This window comes from Pangasianodon hypophthalmus, chromosome 2 (assembly GCF_027358585.1).
Source record: "Pangasianodon hypophthalmus isolate fPanHyp1 chromosome 2, fPanHyp1.pri, whole genome shotgun sequence".
NCBI lineage: Eukaryota > Metazoa > Chordata > Actinopteri > Siluriformes > Pangasiidae > Pangasianodon > Pangasianodon hypophthalmus.
This window is the reverse complement of record NC_069711.1, coordinates 32,146,910-32,169,450: the sequence shown is the minus strand read 5'-3', so window position 1 is coordinate 32,169,450 and position 22,541 is coordinate 32,146,910. Positions and strand designations below refer to the sequence as shown.

General features: G+C 38.1%; 2 protein-coding genes across 3 annotated transcripts; both read left to right on the top strand.

Moving 5' to 3' along the window:
- Window positions 1-1,886: 1,886 nt before the first annotated feature.
- atp5mc3b (ATP synthase membrane subunit c locus 3b) lies at window positions 1,887-7,079 on the top strand. Of its 2 annotated transcripts, none has more exons than XM_026933548.3 (5): window positions 1,887-1,956; window positions 2,151-2,226; window positions 3,746-3,823; window positions 4,416-4,606; window positions 6,753-7,079. In XM_026933548.3, exons 2-5 carry the CDS (start codon window positions 2,188-2,190, stop codon window positions 6,865-6,867), a joined length of 423 nt encoding a protein of 140 aa, XP_026789349.3. In that variant the 5' UTR covers window positions 1,887-1,956; window positions 2,151-2,187; the 3' UTR covers window positions 6,868-7,079. The 2 variants fall into 2 exon arrangements, with proteins under 2 accessions (XP_026789349.3, XP_026789350.3); XM_026933549.3 differs by having other exon boundaries at window positions 1,955-2,039.
- Window positions 7,080-8,661: 1,582 nt separating this feature from the next.
- On the top strand, window positions 8,662-20,634 carry chrna1 (cholinergic receptor, nicotinic, alpha 1 (muscle)). Its single transcript, XM_026933137.3, has 9 exons — window positions 8,662-9,101; window positions 12,165-12,319; window positions 13,454-13,498; window positions 14,666-14,775; window positions 14,997-15,192; window positions 16,410-16,647; window positions 16,744-16,967; window positions 17,990-18,229; window positions 18,471-20,634. The coding sequence occupies exons 1-9, from the start codon at window positions 9,050-9,052 to the stop codon at window positions 18,597-18,599; spliced, it is 1,389 nt and encodes a 462-aa protein (XP_026788938.1). The 5' UTR covers window positions 8,662-9,049; the 3' UTR covers window positions 18,600-20,634.
- Window positions 20,635-22,541: the final 1,907 nt, after the last annotated feature.

Here is a 22,541-nt window from a genome sequence, read left to right as displayed (position 1 = left end):
TCATGTCTGTTCTCTTTTCTCCGACTCGGCGTGTGTTATTTAGATGTAGATCTGACATCAGCGGGTCAAACATCATCTTCTGTTGAGTATCAAAGGCTTTGTAGCTTTCTACATGGTGAGGGATGAGAAAATGAAAGAAATGATAAAAATGTTTCTTTTTCAAAGACAATTTGTTTATATCAGAATCAGAAAGAGCTTTTATTGTCAAGTGTGGTCACACACACAAAGAATTTGACTTGGAATGAAGCTTCCAGAGCACACACCAATAAGACACAATGGACTTAAATGGAATAGATATTTGTACAGATGTGATATGATACATACATAGATATATACATACACACAGTACTGTGCAAAAGTCTTAGGCACATGCAAAGATGCCTTCAAAAATAATGAAATTAAATGCTTCTACATTAAAAAATACTATAAAGAGCAGTAAACAGTAATAAATGAAACGAAGTCAATATCTAGTGTGATGATCCTTTGCTTTAAAAAAATTGTAGTCTCAGGTGCAGTGTGTGCAGTTTTATAAGGAAATGAGCTGGAAGTGTTACTGAGCATCTTGCAGAAGCAGCCACAGTTCTTCTGGAGACTTTGACTGTCGACTCGCTTCTTATTTCTGCAGCGAAACCCGGCAGCCTTCATTATGTTTTTTTTGTCTGAAAAGTGTCTCTTATGGAATCTGCTGCTTTCTTTACTGACATACAAACATTTTTCTGTAACGTTTAATTTTGGGCTGGAAAACTAATGTTTGGAATCTAAAAAGTTTTTGTACTGAATCAATAATGTAGACGTCAGAAAATAAAAATCTATAACAAAGTTTGTACTAAAAAAATAGGGTGCCTAACATTTTTAGTATATATATATATATATATATATATATATATATATATATATATATATGTATTTCACTTATGAGAATGATTTTTGTTACAGAAAAGATTAATATTATCTCTACTTATTAGGACAGTTATGTAATGTGTAATGTACACTACCATTTAATCATTTAGAAATTGCCCTGTTTTTGAAAGAAAATCACCATTTATTTCAATTAAAATAACATTAAATCGATCAGAAGTACAGTATCTGTGTAAGTACAGTTTGTAATGAATAACTGAATCACACAGAGCTTTTTAAAGTAACAGTGCTGATATAAGATGTTATTGATGGAGGAGGTGATCTTGATCAGTGTTACCCTCAGGAGTTTTGTACATATGGACCAAAGACACACTGTAGTTGACTATTAAAGAAAGAAAACACAAGTATGAGATGAAAAGGAACCTTACAATTCAGCTGGGGAGGAAAATAAACTGTGATATTCTTCATTTCTGACTCCATCCTTCTAAACTTACTGGCTTTGGATGCCTTTCACTGACTCTGCCCTCGATTCTGACATTACACTGACCTTTTAACAGACTGCATTTAATGTATTTGTGTGTTTATTTGCTATTTGAGATGAACTCAAATATGTAATGGTCATTAAACACCATCTGGAAAAATATAAAAGCTGCATAAAGTGTTAAAAGGTCACACAATACAACTGTTTTTTTTTTTTTTAATAGTATAATGTTTAATTAGTTTGTCTGTCATTCTGTATCAGGTCTGATGTGAATAGTTGAATTTATAAAATAACTCACAAATCACATTTTTATATTTATATTTAAATAAAAAAACACTTTGCTGCATTTGTCCCAACTAGGGCTTCTAATAAAGTTTCAATGGAGTGACCTTCAGCGACGAATAGCGTCACGCGACAAGTCCCGCCTCCTGCGCTGGGATTGGCTGAAGAATTAAACACAGGCGGTAGATATTCACTTCTTAACCAATCGCGGTGTAGAAGGCGGGGCTTGTCGGAATGCAGTAGCCTTGGTCGGACCGCCCATCATCCGGGTCTTTGGTTAAATAGAGTGCCGCACATGCGCAGTGGTTCCTCAGCGGTTCGTCCTCTGCAGCCGGGTAAGTGAAGGAGAGCTGAGCGGAAATCTCACGATCTGCTACAATCTTCATACTTTAAGCTAACTACTGGTGTTGGTTTGATGGTGATTGTATTCTGATGACACTTTTGCATTTCTTGTGATCCGTATTCTGATGCAGTTGCGTGTTTTTTGAAGTGTAAACTCTGATTGACCTTAACCGGTGTCTTTGCACAGATACGGGTTCAAGCTGATTGAAGCAACCAGAGACAAAATGTACGCCTGCGCTAAATTCGTGTCCTCCTCTGCACTGGTAAGGGTGTTAATATCGCACATGTGCGTTTCCTCGACTTCTGTCCCGCTAGCTTTGCTATTGCTAATGCTATTGCTAATGCTAATGCTAGTGCACTAAGTGCCATTCCTAAATTCAAGGTCATTTCAGCAGCCGGCGCCTTCAGCGTTGTCATGGCGACGCTGTTTGAGTTAAAAATACAACTGTTTAAAGATGTCTTCCTGTCCAGAGTCATCTCTAAGCTGTGTTTGTTGAATTCATGCCACAATGGTGCTAAAGTCCTTCATGACAGTTCGGCTAGTTAGCTAGCTAGCTAAAGACACTGAGGACTGAGTGCTTCCTGATTAGACAGAGCAGGGACTTTAGTATAAGAGTCTGATGTTAAAATAATGAAGTATTTGTAGCTGTTAGGAGTTTAGGATCGCTCACTTCACTAATGCCCTGCATGAGCCCTACTCGGGCGGGATTAGTTTGTAGGAGCCCTACTTGGATGGGATTAGTTTGTGTAATAATGGTGTGATTTACATCTGTTTCTCTTAAGGTTCTCTGGTTTTCCTTTTTTAATGGACAGTAGAGTTAAAAAACCAAACAAGGCTCTTGTCCAAGTTGACGTGTTGGTAAAGATTGCGTTATACCCCGCGTAATACCCCCCTAATGCCCTGCAAGCGGATAACTTACCCAAGAGTCACTTCTCTTCTCTGACACGACCTTTAAACATTGTCTGTGCACTCGGTTTCATTTTGGTTTTCAACCGAACAGAGTGTAAAACGCATAATTCTGAAATACAGACGATGTTTAAAGGTCGTGTCTGAAGAGAAGTAACTCTTGGGTAAGTTATCCCGTCCCCAGCACAGCTGTATCGTACAGACACGTGTGACCTGCATGGCCACGCCCCCTACACCGAGCTTATAATAAAGTTCAGAACACGCTCCCGTCTCTGTGACGTGTACAGAGATTGTTTATCCTCTGCAAATTCGCCAAATTATTGCTGAAGTTCTTTGTGCTCAGAAAAACCTGAACTCCGACACGGAAAAGTGCGTTAAAACAGTCATCAGCTCGGAATTCCAAATCGGAAACTCGGGCGTTGTCCTTGATAACAAGGCGGTATGTAGTTAGAGTAAACGCATTTCCCTCAGTATCTGTTACTACGTGGTAAAAAGGTGGCTTAACAACTGTGTACGTTTAGATTTGTGACGTAATTTGATTGATTTCAGCGCAATTGGATCACTGTGACAGTTTTTATATGCAACGATGAGTAAGACAGTTGGCCCATCTTATACTTTATATCACTAATCACACGCATAGAGCTTTATATGTTTATCAAATTCAGAGACGTGCTCTACAGCTCTGACGTTGCTTTTGGCGTTCGTGGTTTTCCGAGTGGACGCACTGGACCGCCTTTAGATCGAATCTCTGGGGAAAATTGACTTGAAATTAGTGCATGGATTCCAGCATACAGGATGTCGGATAAACTAATCCCATCATTTCATAAACCGTCCGTCCATCGACATGTGATCATTTTGTCTTTGTGTCTCTCCAGGTCCGCTCTGGCTCCAGGGCACTTTACAGACCCCTCTCTGCCTCCGTGCTCTCCAGGCCAGAGGGCAAATCTGCAGAGGTGAGAGTTCAGCTTGTTTGTCATGGATTTACATCATAAATGTTTCTCCAAAGTGACCAGAGTGAATGAGGGTTGGTTTTTGAATCGCACTGTGAAGTATAGGTGTGAGTGGATGTGTGTGTGCACGCTTCCAAAGTCTGCAGTTCAGTTTTATTTGTCTAGCTCTTTTAATGTTAGATGCTCACGCAAAGCAGCGAATCGTAGAGCCAGATCCTTAATGAACAAGTCAGAGGTGACAGTGGTGAGGAAGCAGACTCAGAAGGGTGATGGTGGGAATATAAATCATTACAGTATCCAGGTGTAGAAGAGGAAAGACAAACTGCACTGAGTGAGCTTCAGTATGAGCACATTTATCTCTTCATACAGCAGCAGTTCTTACAGTCTGCAGGTGAGATACACAGCCACATGGGAAGTGCAATCCATCCACTCCAAGTGCAGAAGCTCCAAAATTGTGTATAATATTGGCATGAGAACCAAATGTGTTTAGCACAAAGACTGTTTCATTTATTCATGTCCAACAGTGAAGTTCAGCGTGATCCTCATTATTATTTGGACGTTCCTCATTATCGCTTTCCTCCGTTCCTTGCACTAGGCCAGCCCACTCCTCCTGCCACAGAGCGCCGTATCCCAGGTCGCACTGAGGGGCTTCCAGACCAGCGCAGTGAGCCGCGACATCGACACAGCCGCCAAGTTCATCGGCGCCGGAGCCGCCACCGTCGGAGTGGCCGGATCAGGAGCCGGAATCGGAACAGTGTTCGGAAGCCTGATCATCGGATACGCCAGGTACGACACGGCAGAGTCTTACAGCGAATAAACACAGCTTTAACCAAAATTCATCAAGAAAACGACTACATTTTTTCCTGTTCAGTTAGTGATTTAATCATCCAGAACCAAAAAACTAAAATAAATAAATAAATAAACCCTGAAACCATGAAGTAGCTCTGAGTGTCATTAGGTTTCAGTGTAACTCTGTTACTGCAGGGCGACTCAAGCCGTCACGGAGCGTAAACCCAGCCCGGAAGCTAGTTTATTTATTTTTAGGTGATTCTAAAGATTCGTTGAATTACTTTAAATCTTTTGTCAGCACATGTTACAGGTGTTGCATATCACTTCATTCGAATTAAGCGGTCGATCTTTTCATTAAGTTCAAAGATGGGAGTGTGAGAATTTATCTTCTGCATGAGTTTCGCCGTTTTCTTTCCGCAATTATAGACGCAATCGATGGGTTCATAACGAGGTCCCTTTTTAAAAAGATGCTATTTAATAATGAATGTAAAACTAACGATAAAGAGACACTGAATATGAAATCTCAAAATCTAAATGGGGAACCTTTGCACAATTTGTAATATCAGCGGAATAAACATCACTGAACATTGTGGCAGTGTAAGAGCCTGTAACAACGATCATATTGTTATATCGCACAAGCCTGATGGTCGTCTCTGAACCCACGTCAGGCGTTCGTAAGCTTGTTTTTGTTTCATGCAACTGCTTTTTAAGATGTTTGTTCCAGTAGCTCTTATCAGAAATTTCATCTTCAATGACTGTAGCTATGAGCAGTGCTGACGTTTATATATTGAGTCATTGAACAGAAGCAGTTTTCCATCCTGGGTGGGGAGGAGGGATATGGAGAAATATGATCAGTCATTAATTGCTTTACCCAGTGATGAGCTTTGTCTGCTCTCCTCTCAGTGCATTGTGGGTACTTAGGCTTTAAAAGTCGTTCATGTAATCCTCTTGTGAGCAGTCTGCACAGCTACAATGTTGAACAAAACGTGGAGCCAAATTAACAGGACGTCTCTCAACACTATACAAAGGAAAGAAGGCCTTTTTTAACGCTTGTAACCAGTGCTTATGAGCGTCATTTAAAGTGCCCCGGTACATATCACTTTTAACCACAATTATCTAACGTAGTATATTGTTCTTTAGTATATAAATATGCAATTTGGAAAATTCCCTTGTAGTTTAATATCAGTGTCTCTCTAGTTTAGATAGCTGCCTGTAAACTAGCTTGCGTTCATCACCGGCGTTGTTTGTATACTTCGTAATTCGTTCCACAGCAGCCAAGTCTTTGCTGAAATCTAACACAACTGTGATTTAGTTCATCACTAACAGACCAAGTTAGCCATTTTCCACAAAAGCTAATCATTTGCATATTAGACGTAACTTTAATGTCGCAATCTGATCTCATGTGTACAATACATGGAATCCGTTTTATTTTGTCTGTTAAATGGGGAAAAGATTGAGTGAATTGTTGGCAAATTTGCCCCAAAAATAGTATAAAGCAGCATCTCTCAGGGGAGTTCAAGCTGCTGGGTCTGAGCTCTCAAAAGAATCAAACGCCATCAGACGGTGACATTAAGGCTGTTAGTCTGTGGCGAGTAGGTTTCAGACGTACACCCCGGTGAGTTTTAATCCAACCCAGATTTTAAAATCAGTGTTCTAAATTAAATATGGACTTTTTGATTGTAACTGGATAAAAAAAAACTGTTAAGTTTAGTCCACTAGGGGGCAAAATAGAGCAATAAACTCACTGAAATAATTCCTTATTAACAAGCTTAAATAAAAAAAAAAAAAAAAAAGTTGAGGCTCTTTCCAAATGACAATTATCAACTTTTTTGGCTCAATGTAATATCGAGGTATTTTGTGTAGGTTCATGACAATTAGGTCCAGATTGTGACACTACAAATTATGGGAAAGTTCAACAGGGGGGTGAATATTTATATAATTAGGAAAAGATTTTGCTAATGATAAAATGATGCAGCATGTTCATGTGTTTTGTAGATAATCTGTTGGTACATTCAGATAAATGCTGATAAATGAACAGGTGTGAAAGATGTGATCAGCGCTCCTCTTCCAGCAACACGCCCTCGTTCTGACCAGCATGTGGAGAATTTCTCCAGCCTTCTCATGCTCTTTGTCCCCCTTTCAGGAACCCGTCTCTGAAGCAGCAGCTGTTCTCCTACGCTATCCTGGGATTCGCTCTGTCCGAGGCCATGGGTCTGTTCTGTTTGATGGTTGCTTTCCTCATCCTGTTCGCCATGTAAAGCCTGCGCCGTCTTTCCTCTCCTCCTCCCCCCCCGGCCGTGACGACCCTCTGCGTCTCACACTGGCTGCTGAGAGTTGTGTGTTGGTGTCATGACAGTTGTACATTTTCCAGGTTTTTGTTGTGGAAGGCTGACAGACTAAACAGAAGAACATGTATTGTAAAAATGTATTCAATTACAGAATTAAAATACATGTGTTTCACTATTTAAAACTGATGCGTGAGGATTTTTTTCCCCTGTGCATTGCTTTTTATGCGTGTTTATGTGAGTTGTGCAAAAAAAATAAAAAAATACTAGGATGTTTTGGCAGCTCAGTGCTAGAGATACCCTTTTGGATATTTACTCTTTCTGTTCATTGTCTTCGGAAGCCAGAGATGTGATTTGTGCCAAATGAGCAAATTAATTATAATCCATGAATCTTGGGAAGGTAAAAGTTTAAATCACTCAGATGGACTTAATGTGAGAGGAAAGTTAAACATGTAGTTTAGACTAACATCCATATCTGTAGGTTTATTTAAGGGTCTTGGGGTGTGTGTGTGTTTAAAGGTTTTCTAGTCCTAAAAGAATCCAAAATGTTGCTCACTTCTTGAGGCTCTACTGATCAAGGTTCTTGAGTGACTGTATTGTAAGAGCAAACCTGGAATAAATAAGGCAGATTGAGAACTTGGTGCCTACAGATACAAAAGGGAAACAACTGACTTGTTTGCATCAGCGAAAGACAGTTGATGTAGGTTATGTAGAATAAAACTAAAAAAGAGTAGAATTAACCTGGAAGAGAAAGCAATAATCATACACATTTATATTGGATAAGTTAAAGTACTGGATGGAAATGTAATTGTCTCATGCAAATTTATGCATAAATCACTATACAGTTGTTAACAGTAATACTCACTTCTGCTACCTGAATACTGCTTAATACTAATACTTTAACACACACACACACACACACATATATATATATAAGTGTGTGTGTATAAAATGCACCCAAGAGGAAATGTGTGTATTTATTATTCTTTATTAATCCATCCTGAGACGATAGAGGGCGCTGAGTTTTTAACTATTTGCTGTTTATTATTCAACATATATCCTTCACTCTGTTCCCTACAGATGATAAAGAGCATACTCTTGTTTTTTTTTTTTTTTTTAATCAGTGGACAAGATGAAGGCGATAAAGGCTAAGGCTTTCTCAGGTTTCTCACTGTGTAGCGTACAGGGTTTGCTTTCGACATCGTCTTCGTGCATCTTATTTTCTTTCCTACATATTTTCATTTAATAGAAATGTGTAGTACTAAATTTGGGCCTATAATTGACATTGACAAGACTTGTAATAATATAAGAACATTAGAATAATAATTCTGTATCTGTTATGGGGGTTTAGGAGATGGCTGAGCTCAAATATTTCATGGGTGGCAACAAGACTCAATTTGGGTGGCCAAACCTTTGTTTTTCCCCATTTCATCATTATACAATAAATCCTTTAAATAGCTTTAAAAAGAAATAAATTCTTCTTTAATAATAAAATATACATATACACAGCCATGGTCTTGGCTGAAAGAAAACATTTTGCACTTGTAAAAATGAAAGCATCTCTCTATAAAATTTCAATAAATAAGCAAAACTATTCACATACATGAATAAAAAAGAGATGAACACGAGGCAAAACCCTCAGAAATGTATATATGTGAGGTGTTTTTTTTTTTTTTACACACTTCACAAGTTGGCTTTCACACATTTTTCACATGATGGGAAATTTTCCCACATGTGATTTGTTTACATGATTCATTAATTTCCACGTTTTTACACCTGATCCATTTCTTTTTCACATATTCACATGATGCCATCTGCACAGTTTCAGAACATAACATGTTGAAGTGCACATGGACATGTTTTTAACACTCCTTTTACTCACGTAATTACCTGTGCAATGAAACAAGACCTAAAAATAAGTGAGATTTTGGTAGCTTGATGACTTTTGGTCTCGTTGCTCATCTTCAGGAACTTGCAGCTGTTTATTTGTGTCACCATGAGGTTAGTGTTTCAGCTCTGAGAGCCAGCAGCTGCCCCTCTCTTGCTTTCAACAATAGTCCACACACACACACGCACACACACTGAACACTGAAGTGTTTTGCTTAAATGTCAGTCTGATCAGCTTTTCATTGAACTGTTTAACCACAGCCTGGAGATGAATCACGCCGGTGTCTCTCTGCTTACTGGGATTTTTCTTCTTCTATTAGGTGAGTTCTGTGTGGTTCCTGTTTGAGGTTTGACTTGCTGAGTAGAAATGAATCACTTGGTTTTATTTCTAGGCAGGTAAATGTATAGTATCAAAGATAAGCTCTAGCTCTGGCCCAAAAAGATAACACAATATTCATCCTCTATTATAGTTATAGCTCTCCATCATCATGGAATAACTTCTAGAAACATCTGAAATGTGTGCAATTCAGATTTTTTTTTATATATATAATATTTATGGGGATATATAAGATATTTATAAGGGAATCGTTTCAGTGAGATTGTTGTTAATTGTTTTGCAGTGCTTTTATAAGTGTTATTGGTTGTGTCTGAATGTTGTGTTGTCTTTTTGACCAGGGCTAAAAGAGATTTTTTGTCTTAATATGACTATCCTGGTTAAATAAAGGTTCAATTTTAAAAAATATTGCACATAATCTAATAATCTGTGAGACAAGTTGATGCACATGATACAGTCTGTTATGAGTCCAGCTTCATTTGTTCGGATCACATTATTGCAGTATTAAAGTAAATAAGACACTGAAACATGACTGAATGCTGTGCTAATTTTTTAAAGACTGCTCCGAATGGCTGAGGAATCACAGGAACGCGCCGGTATGCGCGTCTCATTGACAGGTGCATGTGTGCCACATGCTTCATGTTTCTAATTCTGGTCACTGGCACACGCACACTTTGACTCCTTCATTATTTGAGGGTTTTTAGGTTTTCAAGTCCTCCTTTAATTGAACTAAACACCACCGGAAATGCTTGTGAGGATATATAGAATGAGCTTTTTTGAATTTCCACCTTGTATGAGCTTCTTTCCCACTAATAAAACAAAATCCACCTTTGCATGATACATTTCTGAAATCCTCAGGGTGTTGAGTAGCTACATTCATGAACTGTTGACATGTTGACTAGCTTATGTGTTGAGGCATTTTGTTTTATTAATGGCTTAGAGAATTTGGAAATTCAAAAACATTTCCAAATTCACCCCTTCATGCGGCAGATGAATGAATATAAAAGAATTATAAAAGAAAAGAGTAAATTATTCTAAATGTAGAATAAGTTTCTAAATTCCTCATGCTGCTGGTAAGTAGGTTGTGTAGTTGTAAAGTCCAATCCATTTAAAACGTCAGCTCGCTTCCGGAAACAGTGCTGGCTGATTTCCAGATGGCACCTTACTCCCTACAGCTTACTCTCTCCCCCCGCCAAACACACACACACACACACACACACACACATATTTGTTGCATTACAACCTGGACCTGAAATGGATTTAATCAGAATTGTATGTGATGAATGTAGTCCATTACAGTGGTTTGGAAGTGGAATACTGAAAAAGTTGTGATTGCATAAGTGTTGTAAATCTTTCTGGATGACCATCAAAATGCTGCAGTTTCATCAGAAGTAAGATGACTGAAGAATCAGGAGACCAAGAGCCAGGTTATAATAAAAGAGATGGTTTATTGCGCACACAAAGACAACCTGGGCGTTCTATAGTCTAAACATAAGTTGGACACACTCTAGACCATATAGATAATGCCCAAGGCTAAAAAACATAATCAAGGACAAAAACATCATGAACCAAGAAACAGATACATGTACTTCATGAGCAAACAAAGAACAATTCACCCCTTTGTATGACCCTAAAGGCATCCATTAAAGAAAGCTTAAACGTCCAGTGCTATCCTACATACCATAACCACTGGCCAGGAGATTATCCACCTACATATCCAATAAAAAGTAATACTAATAATATTATTGCTGTGAAACTCCTAAATAAGTTTAGTTGCCATCGGAAGTGTCATAATTAGTTGAATGGAGCTGACATGTGTGCAGTTAAAGCGTGATGTGATCTCAGAACCCAGAGTTTGTTAGAGAACATAACTAAAGAAAGAGCATCATGAAGACCAAGGAGCTATCAAAAACAAGTCCAGGACCAAGTTCTGGAAAAGTGTCCCAAACTTTGAACATCATGCAAAGCACTGTTATTAATAAATAGAAAGAATGTGGCACAAGCACGACATCCAAAAAAAGACAGTAAGTGTGTAAAGAGGGGATTAGTCAGAGAAGCAACCATGTGTGCAAAAGTTCATGCATGCGATATGTAAAATGTATTCATACTGTAAGGTTTCTTTTTTGCCATCCATATTATATTATTTGTTGTTAACAAATATTGCAACAAGGCGATTTATTTTGGAGTTTTGTGGAACTTAGTGCAACAGCACCACCAATGACGGTTCTGAGAAAAAAACATATGAAGAACGATATGAAGAAACAGTGAGCGAGACTGGGGCTGATTTCTTTCTAGCCCAGACTGTAGATTCATGCAGCCAATCAGTGACAGACATGTCAGGCAGTTACACTGAGTGACACGCCCCCTAGGTTTCATCTCCATATATGGGCTGATATTCAAAGTATAAAGTCATTTTTGTTTGCCAGTAGACTAGAATGCCAGTAGAGCATTACAGATCTGTAATAATAATAATATTAGAAGTGTCTATCTCCCTTCAAGTGTGTGTAATAGTTTGTTCCACATCTCTCTTATTACATCATCAGTGAGGCCTTGTGATATAATGCTTTGACTTATTGATAGATATTAGATATTAGCTTCTAATCTAATGTAATAGCCATCATCCTTGGGTCACTGACATGAGCTATGAGAACATGCGTAGGTTTATACCAAAGAAAGAGACAGACATTCTGTAGATTTGCTAAATGAGATGCTCAGGTAATGTTTACTCACATCTGAAATCCAATTAAAGCATACGTATTGGAGCAAATTCTCGATGAAGGAAGCTGAAGCAGTAATGTAATCAGTAAACTGATCCAAGAGCCAGAACAGGTACTCATATTCCAGTTGCTGCAGATTGTGTGTGCATGATGTGTCATGTGACATATCCTCCAGCAGCTCAGATGGCGTGTGTTTAGATGTGTCATGTGCAGTTGCCTGTCTCTGTCAGGACTAATCCCCCTGCGTGTGTTTGTGTCTGAGTGTTTGCTTTTGTTGAATAGTAGGAATGCTTTAGAGTATCTCAAACTATTTGGGTATGCGTGTGTTGTAGGTCTAGGTCCAGGTCCAGGTCAGTGCTCTCCTGATGAGACGAGACTGGTCAAGAATCTGTTTAAAGGCTATAACAAGGTGGTTCGACCCGTCAGCCATTTCAATGACGCTGTGGTGGTGACTGTCGGGCTGCAGCTCATCCAGCTCATCAGTGTGGTAATTCTGCACCTCTCACTGCTTTTTTTTATTTATTCAGAAGATTTCAGCAATCACTATACACAAATCCATAAAGCACTAACACAATTCACTGTATTGGTGGAGTGTTTTTTTTCTCTTGGTGCTTGAAGTTCACAGAAGATACACACTTTAAAAAGCTTCTCTTCTGCAATATTACGTTCCTCAGCTGCAATTTTTTTTATAATCCTGTATATTTCTTGTTTATGTCTAGGTAGAGCATTATTAAATTAAAATGCATTAGTGTTTTTACATTTAAAATCAATTTTCAGACTTCATTAATTTCCATATTTTCATTGATATTTTAAAATTCACTCACTTTTTTTTTTTAATTATTTAATTCCTCTCTACAGTTTGTGCTTGTGCCAGTATCATGTCATAGTAACTGTTATTATTAATTAATTGATTTGTTCTTATTGTACAGCACCATAACTGAACTTAAGCAGTATCAGATTTGGGTCATTTGAGTCCCTGATTATTCTCTGGATATAAAAAGTAACAATATACAGATTGTATATTATACAGATCTATAATATACAGACGTAGATTAATCTTACAGTTAAGATACAACTTAGAAGAATTCCAAGTGATTAAACATGCAACATGTCTGTATCCTGAAACAAGATCAATTTATATCACATGCAGAAAGGAAGAGGCAAACTTTTGACCTGATATCCTTCAATGAGTTTCTTAAATCTTGAACTGTATATCTTTACTAGCCCCATATTGTTCCTATATGTGATAATGAAAAAAAAAAAACATCTATGAAACCAAACTATTTGTTTTAAGGGTGTGCAAACTTTTGCATTTAACTGTAAGTATTTTATGTTTCATTCTCTGTCGTGGTTTCATATTTCTACCTGATCAGGTATTTCACACCCATACATTTTTAAATACCATTTATCTCTCCATTTGTCTGTCAGCTTAAGTTAAACATAGAGTTCTATCGGTTCCTCCTAAGATTTTAATTTCCCAAAAGGACATCATGCATTCTTATATAATTACATGCACCATATCAGGATTTACTTTGATCTGTCTCTCTTTCTCTCTCTCTCTTCCTGTCTCTTTTATCTTACACACACATTCGTTTTCTGTCTCTCTTTCTTTCACCCACAGGATGAAGTTAATCAGATCGTCACCAGTAATGTGCGTGTCAAGCAGGTCTGTGTCTCTTTCCATGTCCCTGTACGTCCTAACTGAAATCTTATCACATGCTTGTGACTTTTACCGAGTTTGGCTGTTATGGAAAAGGTTAGATGTTTTTCCTCGAGCAGTATCATGATCAGCGAAGTCAAAAGCCACGTCAGATAACAGACGAAAGATAACTAACCAACTAAACCGTCTGCTTCTCAGAAGCATGGGAATATTAAAGGCAAGACAAATCACAGGTTGATATTAATGCACTTGTTCTAGTAGGTTATTGTTTCTATAGTCACATCTTATTCACAGGGACTTGTATGAAAGACACGTTTATTTAACATTTGTGGAAGGAGTCTCCAGTGTCAGCGCTCTGTAACAGTCAAAGTTAAAGCTGTAATCTTCTTGACAGAGGAGTTTACACTGTGCTGTTTCTCTGTAACATGGCAAGCTGCATTTTTTTGTTTTATTAACTTCAAAAAAAGACAAAAAAGAGGCTCTGATTAAGGGACTACTGTTTATAGCTGCTACTATGTAACTGATGACAAGAACAAAGTTGTTTCACAGACATTCTGCAATATTAAATGCAACTATAAATGCATAAAAAGTGCGGTATGTTGTTCTTTAATTAATGAAAATTGCAATTGTTGGTGAAATGCTGTGGTATAAGAGAAATAACACACTTCAGGACATGGTGTTATTGTAAAATATACTTCAGGAGGTAACAGTAACTCTTCTTCATCTTACTTCCTGTACTGCTAGAAACCTTTTGCAGGAATAAACTTTTTCTACTCATATGGCAAATAAAGAAACAACTGATATTGTGTTCAGAATAACAGTAAAGTAACATAGTCTGGGAGATTCATGTTACTATTCAGTTACATGCAATTACAAACAGGCAACATTTAATCAGCAAACTTTCTATTAACCTTTATTTTATCATTTTTCCATTGTAACCACACAGGCTGTTGTATTTTATAAGAAATTAAATGAAACAGTAGAAATAATTGAATCTCTTCCCAAAGATGAATGAATCAGTGAATAAAAGATCTGAATCAAATTGACATGAATCAATAAAAAGAATCATTTTGCAGCACATCACCAGTTTGCAGCAATAAGCGAAGCAGACATGTATTCATTTGCGGTAAATAAGGTCCATAACCTTTGTAATTTTCTTTTTTTTTCATTCAGCAATGGAAGGATGTGAATCTGAAGTGGAATCCAGACGACTATGGAGGAATCAAGAAGATTCGAATTCCCTCCACCGACATCTGGAAACCAGATTTAGTGCTTTATAACAAGTAAGCTCATATTAGATTTCTGTACACTCTCAAATAGGACACACTGAAAATGTCTAAATGTGCCTTACTTCTATTTCTAAAGAATGATCTATACTTATTTTTTCATAATGAGGGTATATGGTATGTATTGCTACTGTTATACTTCCCCTTACATGCAAAAATGGACTGTGTAGGTAAATGAGCATGTATGTGGAGTGATTGGGTGTGATTGTGTGTTGCAGTGCTGATGGAGACTTTGCTATTGTGCACGAGACAAAGGTCTTGCTGGAACACACCGGGTTGATCATGTGGAATCCTCCGGCCATCTTTAAGAGCTACTGTGAGATCGTTGTAGTTTATTTCCCTTTTGACCTGCAGAACTGCAGCATGAAGCTCGGCATATGGACCTACGATGGCAACCTGGTTGTCATCAACCAGGTACACACACACACACACACACAGCCACACACACAGTCACACACACACACACAGTCACACACAGGTGAATGTAAACATGTCTCACCTTTCACACAAACAAACAGTTCAGATGTTGAAAACAGAGCTGATTCAAAGAGCTGACTCAAAGAGCCGACTCAAAGTACTGACTCAAAGAGCTGACTCAAAGTACAAACTCAAAGAGCCGACTCAAAGTATCGACTCAAAGTGCTGACTCAAAGAACTGACTCAAAGTATTGACTCAAAGAGCTGACTCAAAGTGCTGACTCAAAGTATCGACTCAAAGAGCTGACTCAAAGTACAGACTCAAAGAACCCAATAAAAGAACTGACTAAAAGAGCCAACTCATAGAGTCGACTAAAAGAGACACCTCAAGTACAAAAGAGGTCAGGGCTCTGTGCAGGACACTCGAGTTCTTCCACTCCAACCTTGGCTAAACAAGTCTTCATGGAGCTCGCTTTGTGCACAGGGGCATTGTCATGCTGGAACAGATTCGGGGTCCCTTAGTTCCAGTGAAGGGAAATTGTAAAGCTACAGCATACAAAGACACAATTGTGTACGATTGTGTGCTTTGTACTTTGCGGCAACAGTTTGGGGAAGAACCACATATGAGTGTGATGGTCAGATGTCCACATACATTTCGCCATATAGTGTCATGTCAAGAATAATAGAGGGAAAATATTTCTACAGAGAGATTCAAACAGGGAGCTGTTCAGAGGATGTGAAAGAGGTTGGAGGCGGTTATAAAGCCTCAGTGTGGACAGACATAATATTACAGAATGTTTACGTCACATTCAGACAGGATGAAAACTTAAAATTTAAAACATCAATTTGATTTTTAATTATTACTTTCTTAACACAGTGGTTCTCAATCTAGATGTGCCACGTAGGCTGCAGAAAAATCTCAGAAGCTGTATCGCAACTTTTTTCATTTTTCATTTTGTCAATTTATTAAATCTGCTTCAGGCAAATGTGAAAGAGTGGTATGTGTTTAAAAAAATAGTAGATGTACATAAATGTCACAGTAATCCCACACTCACTTGAGGGAGGTAAGGGGGCTTTGGACTAAAAAGAAATTGAGAAATGCTCTCTTAACATGTACAGTTTGATTATTTTGTTACTTGATTTCTTCATCCATATCCATTTTGTCCTAAGGATATGCAGAAACCTGGTGTGTATCTGTGTGTATTTGTGTGTAGGACAGCGACCGTCCAGATCTCAGTAACTTCATGGAGAGTGGCGAGTGGGTGATGAAGGACTACCGGAGCTGGAAACACTGGGTTTATTATGCGTGTTGCCCAAACACACCGTATCTGGACATCACATATCACTTCCTGATGCTGAGACTGCCGCTGTACTTCATCGTGAACGTCATCATCCCCTGCATGCTCTTCTCCTTCCTCACGGGCCTTGTCTTCTACCTGCCCACTGACTCCGGTAACTCTGTGTGCTGGTGTGTATATGAATTTCAACATCTCAGTTCTGCTGTATAATAGTCAATTATCTATCTTGTGTGTGTGCGTGTGTGTGTAGGTGAGAAGATGACCCTCAGTATCTCTGTCCTGCTGTCTCTCACCGTGTTCCTCCTGGTGATCGTTGAGCTGATCCCGTCCACCTCCAGTGCCGTCCCGCTCATCGGCAAATACATGCTCTTCACCATGATCCTCGTCATCGCCTCCATCATCATCACCGTCATCGTCATCAATACGCACCACCGCTCTCCCAGCACGCATACCATGTCTCCCTGGGTCCGCAAGGTATGCAGCGGGCCAGTCAGACTGGGAGCAAAACAGATAATAAATATCTGTTAATAAATAATAATAAATAATATTCAATAATATTATTTCAGCAAATAATGTTCAATAAATAATATTGAAATTTATAAAACTCCCCTTCTGTGCTAAAACATGATTTTTAAATAGTTCACAACGTTATAGATAAAGATATTCGAGACAGATTTGTTAACAAGACTCTAAACTCACATTTTTTACACTTTCTAAAATTTAGACTTTCTCACTACGTCAGTAAAAAAATAATAATTTAGATATTATATAGTGTATTTATACATGAACTCACGAAACATAGAATCAATTCACAGATCAATGAATGATGACGTGTTAGCTAGCTAGCTAGTAGTGTAGGAGAAGTTAGTTAGTAGTTAGTTCAGGGCTATTCAAAATTTACAGAGCAAACCAAAAGCACTTTGTGTTAAATAAAATGACTTTTTATGTTTTTTTGCTATGTAATATAAAGATAATATGCTGTGTTCTCAAAGTAAAAAAACATTTTATTTAATACATTTTATCAGAGATGTGAACTTCTCTGTGCTAAAGTGAATGCTAGGCCAATGCTAGCTTCCCTACACAGATGTCATGTCATGTAGAGGGTCTGTCATTGTCTACTGGGATTTTAAAGTAAATCATCCTTATAAACATTTTGGATGTAAAAAGGAACAGCTATAGCACTAGTTTATATTTAATACATGACCGTCGAGAGTAATTTTTGTTACATCTGGATATGTGAAAGGTAAAAGCATGGGCTAACCATGGTAGGTCACAGGAGAGGAGAAAGGGGCGTGTTTAATTTGCATATTCATGCATATTCAATAGGCTCCTGTATTCTTTGTGGTTACGGTAATAGTTTGTTTTGTTTTGTTTTGTTTTGAGCAGTATTCCTGTACAAACTGATATTTATTTCTGTACAGATGATGAAATCACTGTATTCCCGCATTATTTTTTTAGTCGCACTTGAATCTGAGCATTCCCTCTCTGTGCCGCAGATCTTCATCGATACCATTCCGAACTTCATGTTCTTCTCCTCCATGAAGCGGCCATCTCAGGAGCGGAAAGACAGGCACCCTTTTCCCCCCGACTTTGACATCTCAGACATCTCTGGAAAACCCGTGCCCACTTCCGTCACTTTCCAGTCGCCCATCATCAAAAACCCAGATGTGCAGAGCGCCATTGAGGGCGTCAAGTACATCGCTGAGACCATGAGGGGTGACGAAGAGTCCAACAACGTAAGAGCTATCTTTCTGTTCCTCATTCTCTCTCTATTATTTTATTGCATGTTGCATGTTTCTTCCTCTACTTCTTCTCCTTTTTTGTTTTTTTCCCAGATCATTCGATTTAAGACTTGCCCGAATTTTGACCTCGGTGGAATTTCCCATGTTCAGAACGATGTCAAAATCTTCCTCTCCTCTCTAGCTCTTCCTCTTTTGATGACCTCTCATTCATTCTTTCTCTCTCCGTCTCCCCCAGGCTGCTGAGGAATGGAAGTTCGTGGCCATGGTGCTGGATCACATTCTGCTCTGCGTGTTCATGACCGTGTGTATCATCGGCACGATCGGAGTCTTCGCCGGACGCCTCATAGAGCTGAACATGCTCTAAGCGGGAAATTGCCTGGAGGCCTGAAGTGAAGCCAGGGGCTGGAGTTTAGCACCAGCCCCCATCACACAGCTTTCTGCTGGGCTGCGCTAGCAACGAAATCTGCTCGGATTGGATGCTAAAGGCGCACCGAGTTAATGCTGAAAGCTCAGATACACACATAACCTTGTCCGAGTCATAATCATTTTCTTCAACTAACACATATTTAAAGGAAAAATCCACCCTGAACAACATGAATCTTAATCTTTATAAACTGACATGATCTTTAATGACATCCAATATTTTGTTTGTAATGACAATCTTGAGAAGAGTTGAGTTTTTTAGTTTAAACTTCTTTCATCGACATGTTGGTCTAGCCCACGCTTCATTTTTACCTACAGCGATGCAGCGGCGCTTTATTGCTTATTATGCTAATATCACCATCAACTTTATTGTCCTCGTCATCTCATAAATAATAAACTAGCCGTATAGCTGCATTGCCTGCAGGAACAGTCCAGAATCTCCACTACTTTTATGCTGGATTTCTCAATAATACGACGCTGAACGTCATTGGAAAACGATGAGTGAGAAAAGAAGCTCTTGCTTGATTGAGTTCATTGAAATTTTGTCTTCTATTAAACTCCATTGTACCTGCGCTAGCAACGTCCCCCTGTGACGTCAGCGCGGTACACAACCGCTAACTTCTCACAGAAATCATGAAAATACAGCACCAGTTGCTAAACACGTCACAAATATTTCAACATAAACATGTTTCAGGGTGGAATTTTCCTTTAACACCACAGTTTCTTTCTTTTCTCATGGTTTATTGGTATCTGTTTTATTTATCTGCAGTTCTTGGTATTGGTATGACCACGGAAATGTTCAGTCTGTGCTGAGAAATAAAGGCATGGGAAGTTAACACGAAGCACACGCATGTGCTTTGTGTTGATATAATGTGTGAACAACTTGCAGCTGAGATTTTTTTTTTAAATTTCTGGTTCTGGTTTGAATATTTATAGGTGATGCACAATCACTGATGATGCTCAAAGATTGTGTCTTTCTCTATACAGGTTTATCAACTTTTTTTTTTTTTTTTTACAAAATAATTGACTTTTAGATTTTTGTAATGCAACAAAAACTACAAATGAAACTAGGATTTTAAAAGGCAGATAGGGAAAATGTATTTCTCTTTGCACTACAGTTAATGTGAGAGAGCGAGCAGTGGTTCATTTCCTGTTAATTATGTTTTGACCAGTGCTGATTTGAAATGCCAGTTTGCATGTAGATATTTGTAATGTATTATTAACTTTTCATATTCATTAGTAAGAGCATGGTCCAGTTGAACAGGACAGTGGAGATTTTAAATTTTAATGTGAACCTGCCTTTTAATGACATATCATTAATGGGGTCAAAGGTCACAGGACCCTATATAGTTACACTCCAGAATGAAACTTTCCACTGTGTGTGTATTGGGCATTATTTCTTAAATTCTTGCTATTTTCTTTTAATTAAGTTTTTTTAACTACATTTTTTCCACATGACAACCTGATTTTATTTGAGTCATGTCATTAATGCAGACTTGAAAGTGTGTTTTCATTTTTCCATTTGACTATGAGTTTGCGAGGCTCAGATTTTTCTTTTTTTTTCTTTTTTTTATGACCACTAGGACTTCCACAGTCACATTGTTTCCTCATTTTCACTAAGAAGTGTGAAGTGTGTTGGGACAGATTTTGTCATCAGACATCCTTCTACATTTTGTGATGATTTTTATATTTCATATTGTTTTGCATGTACAATGTGTCACATAACAAAAATTTTCAGAGCAATACCAGAGACTTTGAATCATCATACACAAGGATAGACTGGTTAGACTGCAAGAACTTTCCTTAGACATTTCCAAGGTAAGCAGAGGGGATGGTAGCTTAAATCACTTTATTAGGTGAATGAATAAAACGTTTTGTGCAGTGTGGATTATTTTCTCACCTAACATGTTTATGAAAATTCTTTTTGTTTGTTCTTTTTCAATTTGCTTTTTCAATAAACGCTTGGTTAAACTGCTTGTTTGAAATGTTATTTTTCCAGAAATAATAACTTTTCATAGCATTTCTTTTTAAAATGTGGCTCAAAAGTGATTAATAATTTAATCGCAAAAATCAAACACACTGAAAATAAAAAAAGCAAAACATTAAGATGTCAAATGAAATAAAGAGTCGTACATTTAATAAAAGCAATAAATGTGAACTAGAACTAAGTATGTAAAACTGGAAAAATAAATTAATGATAGATAGATAGATAGATAGATAGATAGATAGATAGATAGATAGATAGATACTGAAGCTTTATTTTAAAGAGAAAGCAGGGCAACCAGACAACAATCCAATCTATTCCGATCTACCTCACAGCTCCAGGGTCCTGGGTCCGATCCTGAGCTCAGATATTGTCTATGCAGAGTTTTGCATGTTCTTCCTGTGCTTCTGTAGGGTATGTGTATCCTCTCACCTCCCAAAAAACTGTTACGAGGTGGACTGGTGAATCTAAATTGCCCCTGTTTGAGAACGTGTGTGTGATGGTCCAGGAGCATCTCACACCCAGTGTTCCCTGATTCATTCCCCTTGTGAGGCTCAGATTTTTCTGATGTTTCTGGAAACCCGATTTGAATACATCAGAGTTGCTATTTCTGATTTATCAGCTTGAGCACCAGTGTCAAACGTACACAATATGGCCAAAAGTATGTGAACACCTGATCATCACACCCATATGTTGTTATTCTCCAAACTGTTGCCACAAAGTTGGAAGCACACAGTTGGACAGAATGTCTTTGTGCGCCGTAGTTTTACAATTTCCCTTCACTGGAAATAAGAGACTCAAACCTGTTCCAGCATGACAATGCCCCTGTGCACAAAGCGAGCTCCATGAAGACATGGTGTGTGAAGGTTGGAGTGGAAGAACTCGAGTGTCCTGCACAGAGCCCTGACCTCAACCCCACTGAACACCTTTGGGATGAACTGGAACACCGACTGAACCCCAGACCTCCTCACCAACATCAGCGCCTGATCTCACTAATGCTCTTGTAGCTGAATGAACACAAATTCCCACAGCCACACTCCAACATCTAGTGGAAAGCCTTCCCAGAAGAGTGGAGCTGATTATAACAGCACAGGGGGAATAAATCTGGAATGAGATGCACATATGGATGTGATGGTCAGGTGTCCACATACTTCTGGCCATATAGTGTACATCTTGTGGAGTGTAACTGAATTGAAAGGGTTGAAAAGGGAAGAGTTCGTCTGTGTAAGTCCATAAGGAGAAATCTAGAGAAATAAACTCAGGCCCATAAACACAGTTACTTACAAAATATGCTGATGATATGTAAAAAAATTGTCATGTCTCTTTCCAAAAGAGCTAATTTAGGAGTTTCACAATGGGGTGAACTCTTGTGCAGTCACAGCTTTCATGTTTTTTTTTTTTTAATTTAGATAAACGCAGATTAAATGAAGACATTTAAAAGGATCTGTTGATGATTTATGGACAATAAACTGAATTGTTTGGTATTGGACTAAGTGTAAATAGTAAGTGTAACATGTACAAGTTGAATGGTTTTCTCTCTATTTCTATTTATTTCTCAATTTATGGTGACTTTACTGGCATAACTTATATATATATGACATATATATATAATATGCACATCCTGTACATATATTTCATATCCTGTACATGTGATTTATATTTCTTATATCTTATCATATTTCTTATTCATTTCTGATATTGAAATTTTATCTTTAATTTAGTATTTAATGCACAGTCTATAGAGGAGAAGGCCAGGTTTCCATTTCACTGCAAGTTATATACTGTATCTAACTGTGTATGTGACAAATAAAAAAAAATCTTGAATCTTGAACGAAAGATGTTGCAGCTCCACATCTGGAATCCCAGAGTCTCAGATTAAAGACGCAATAGGTTTTCGTC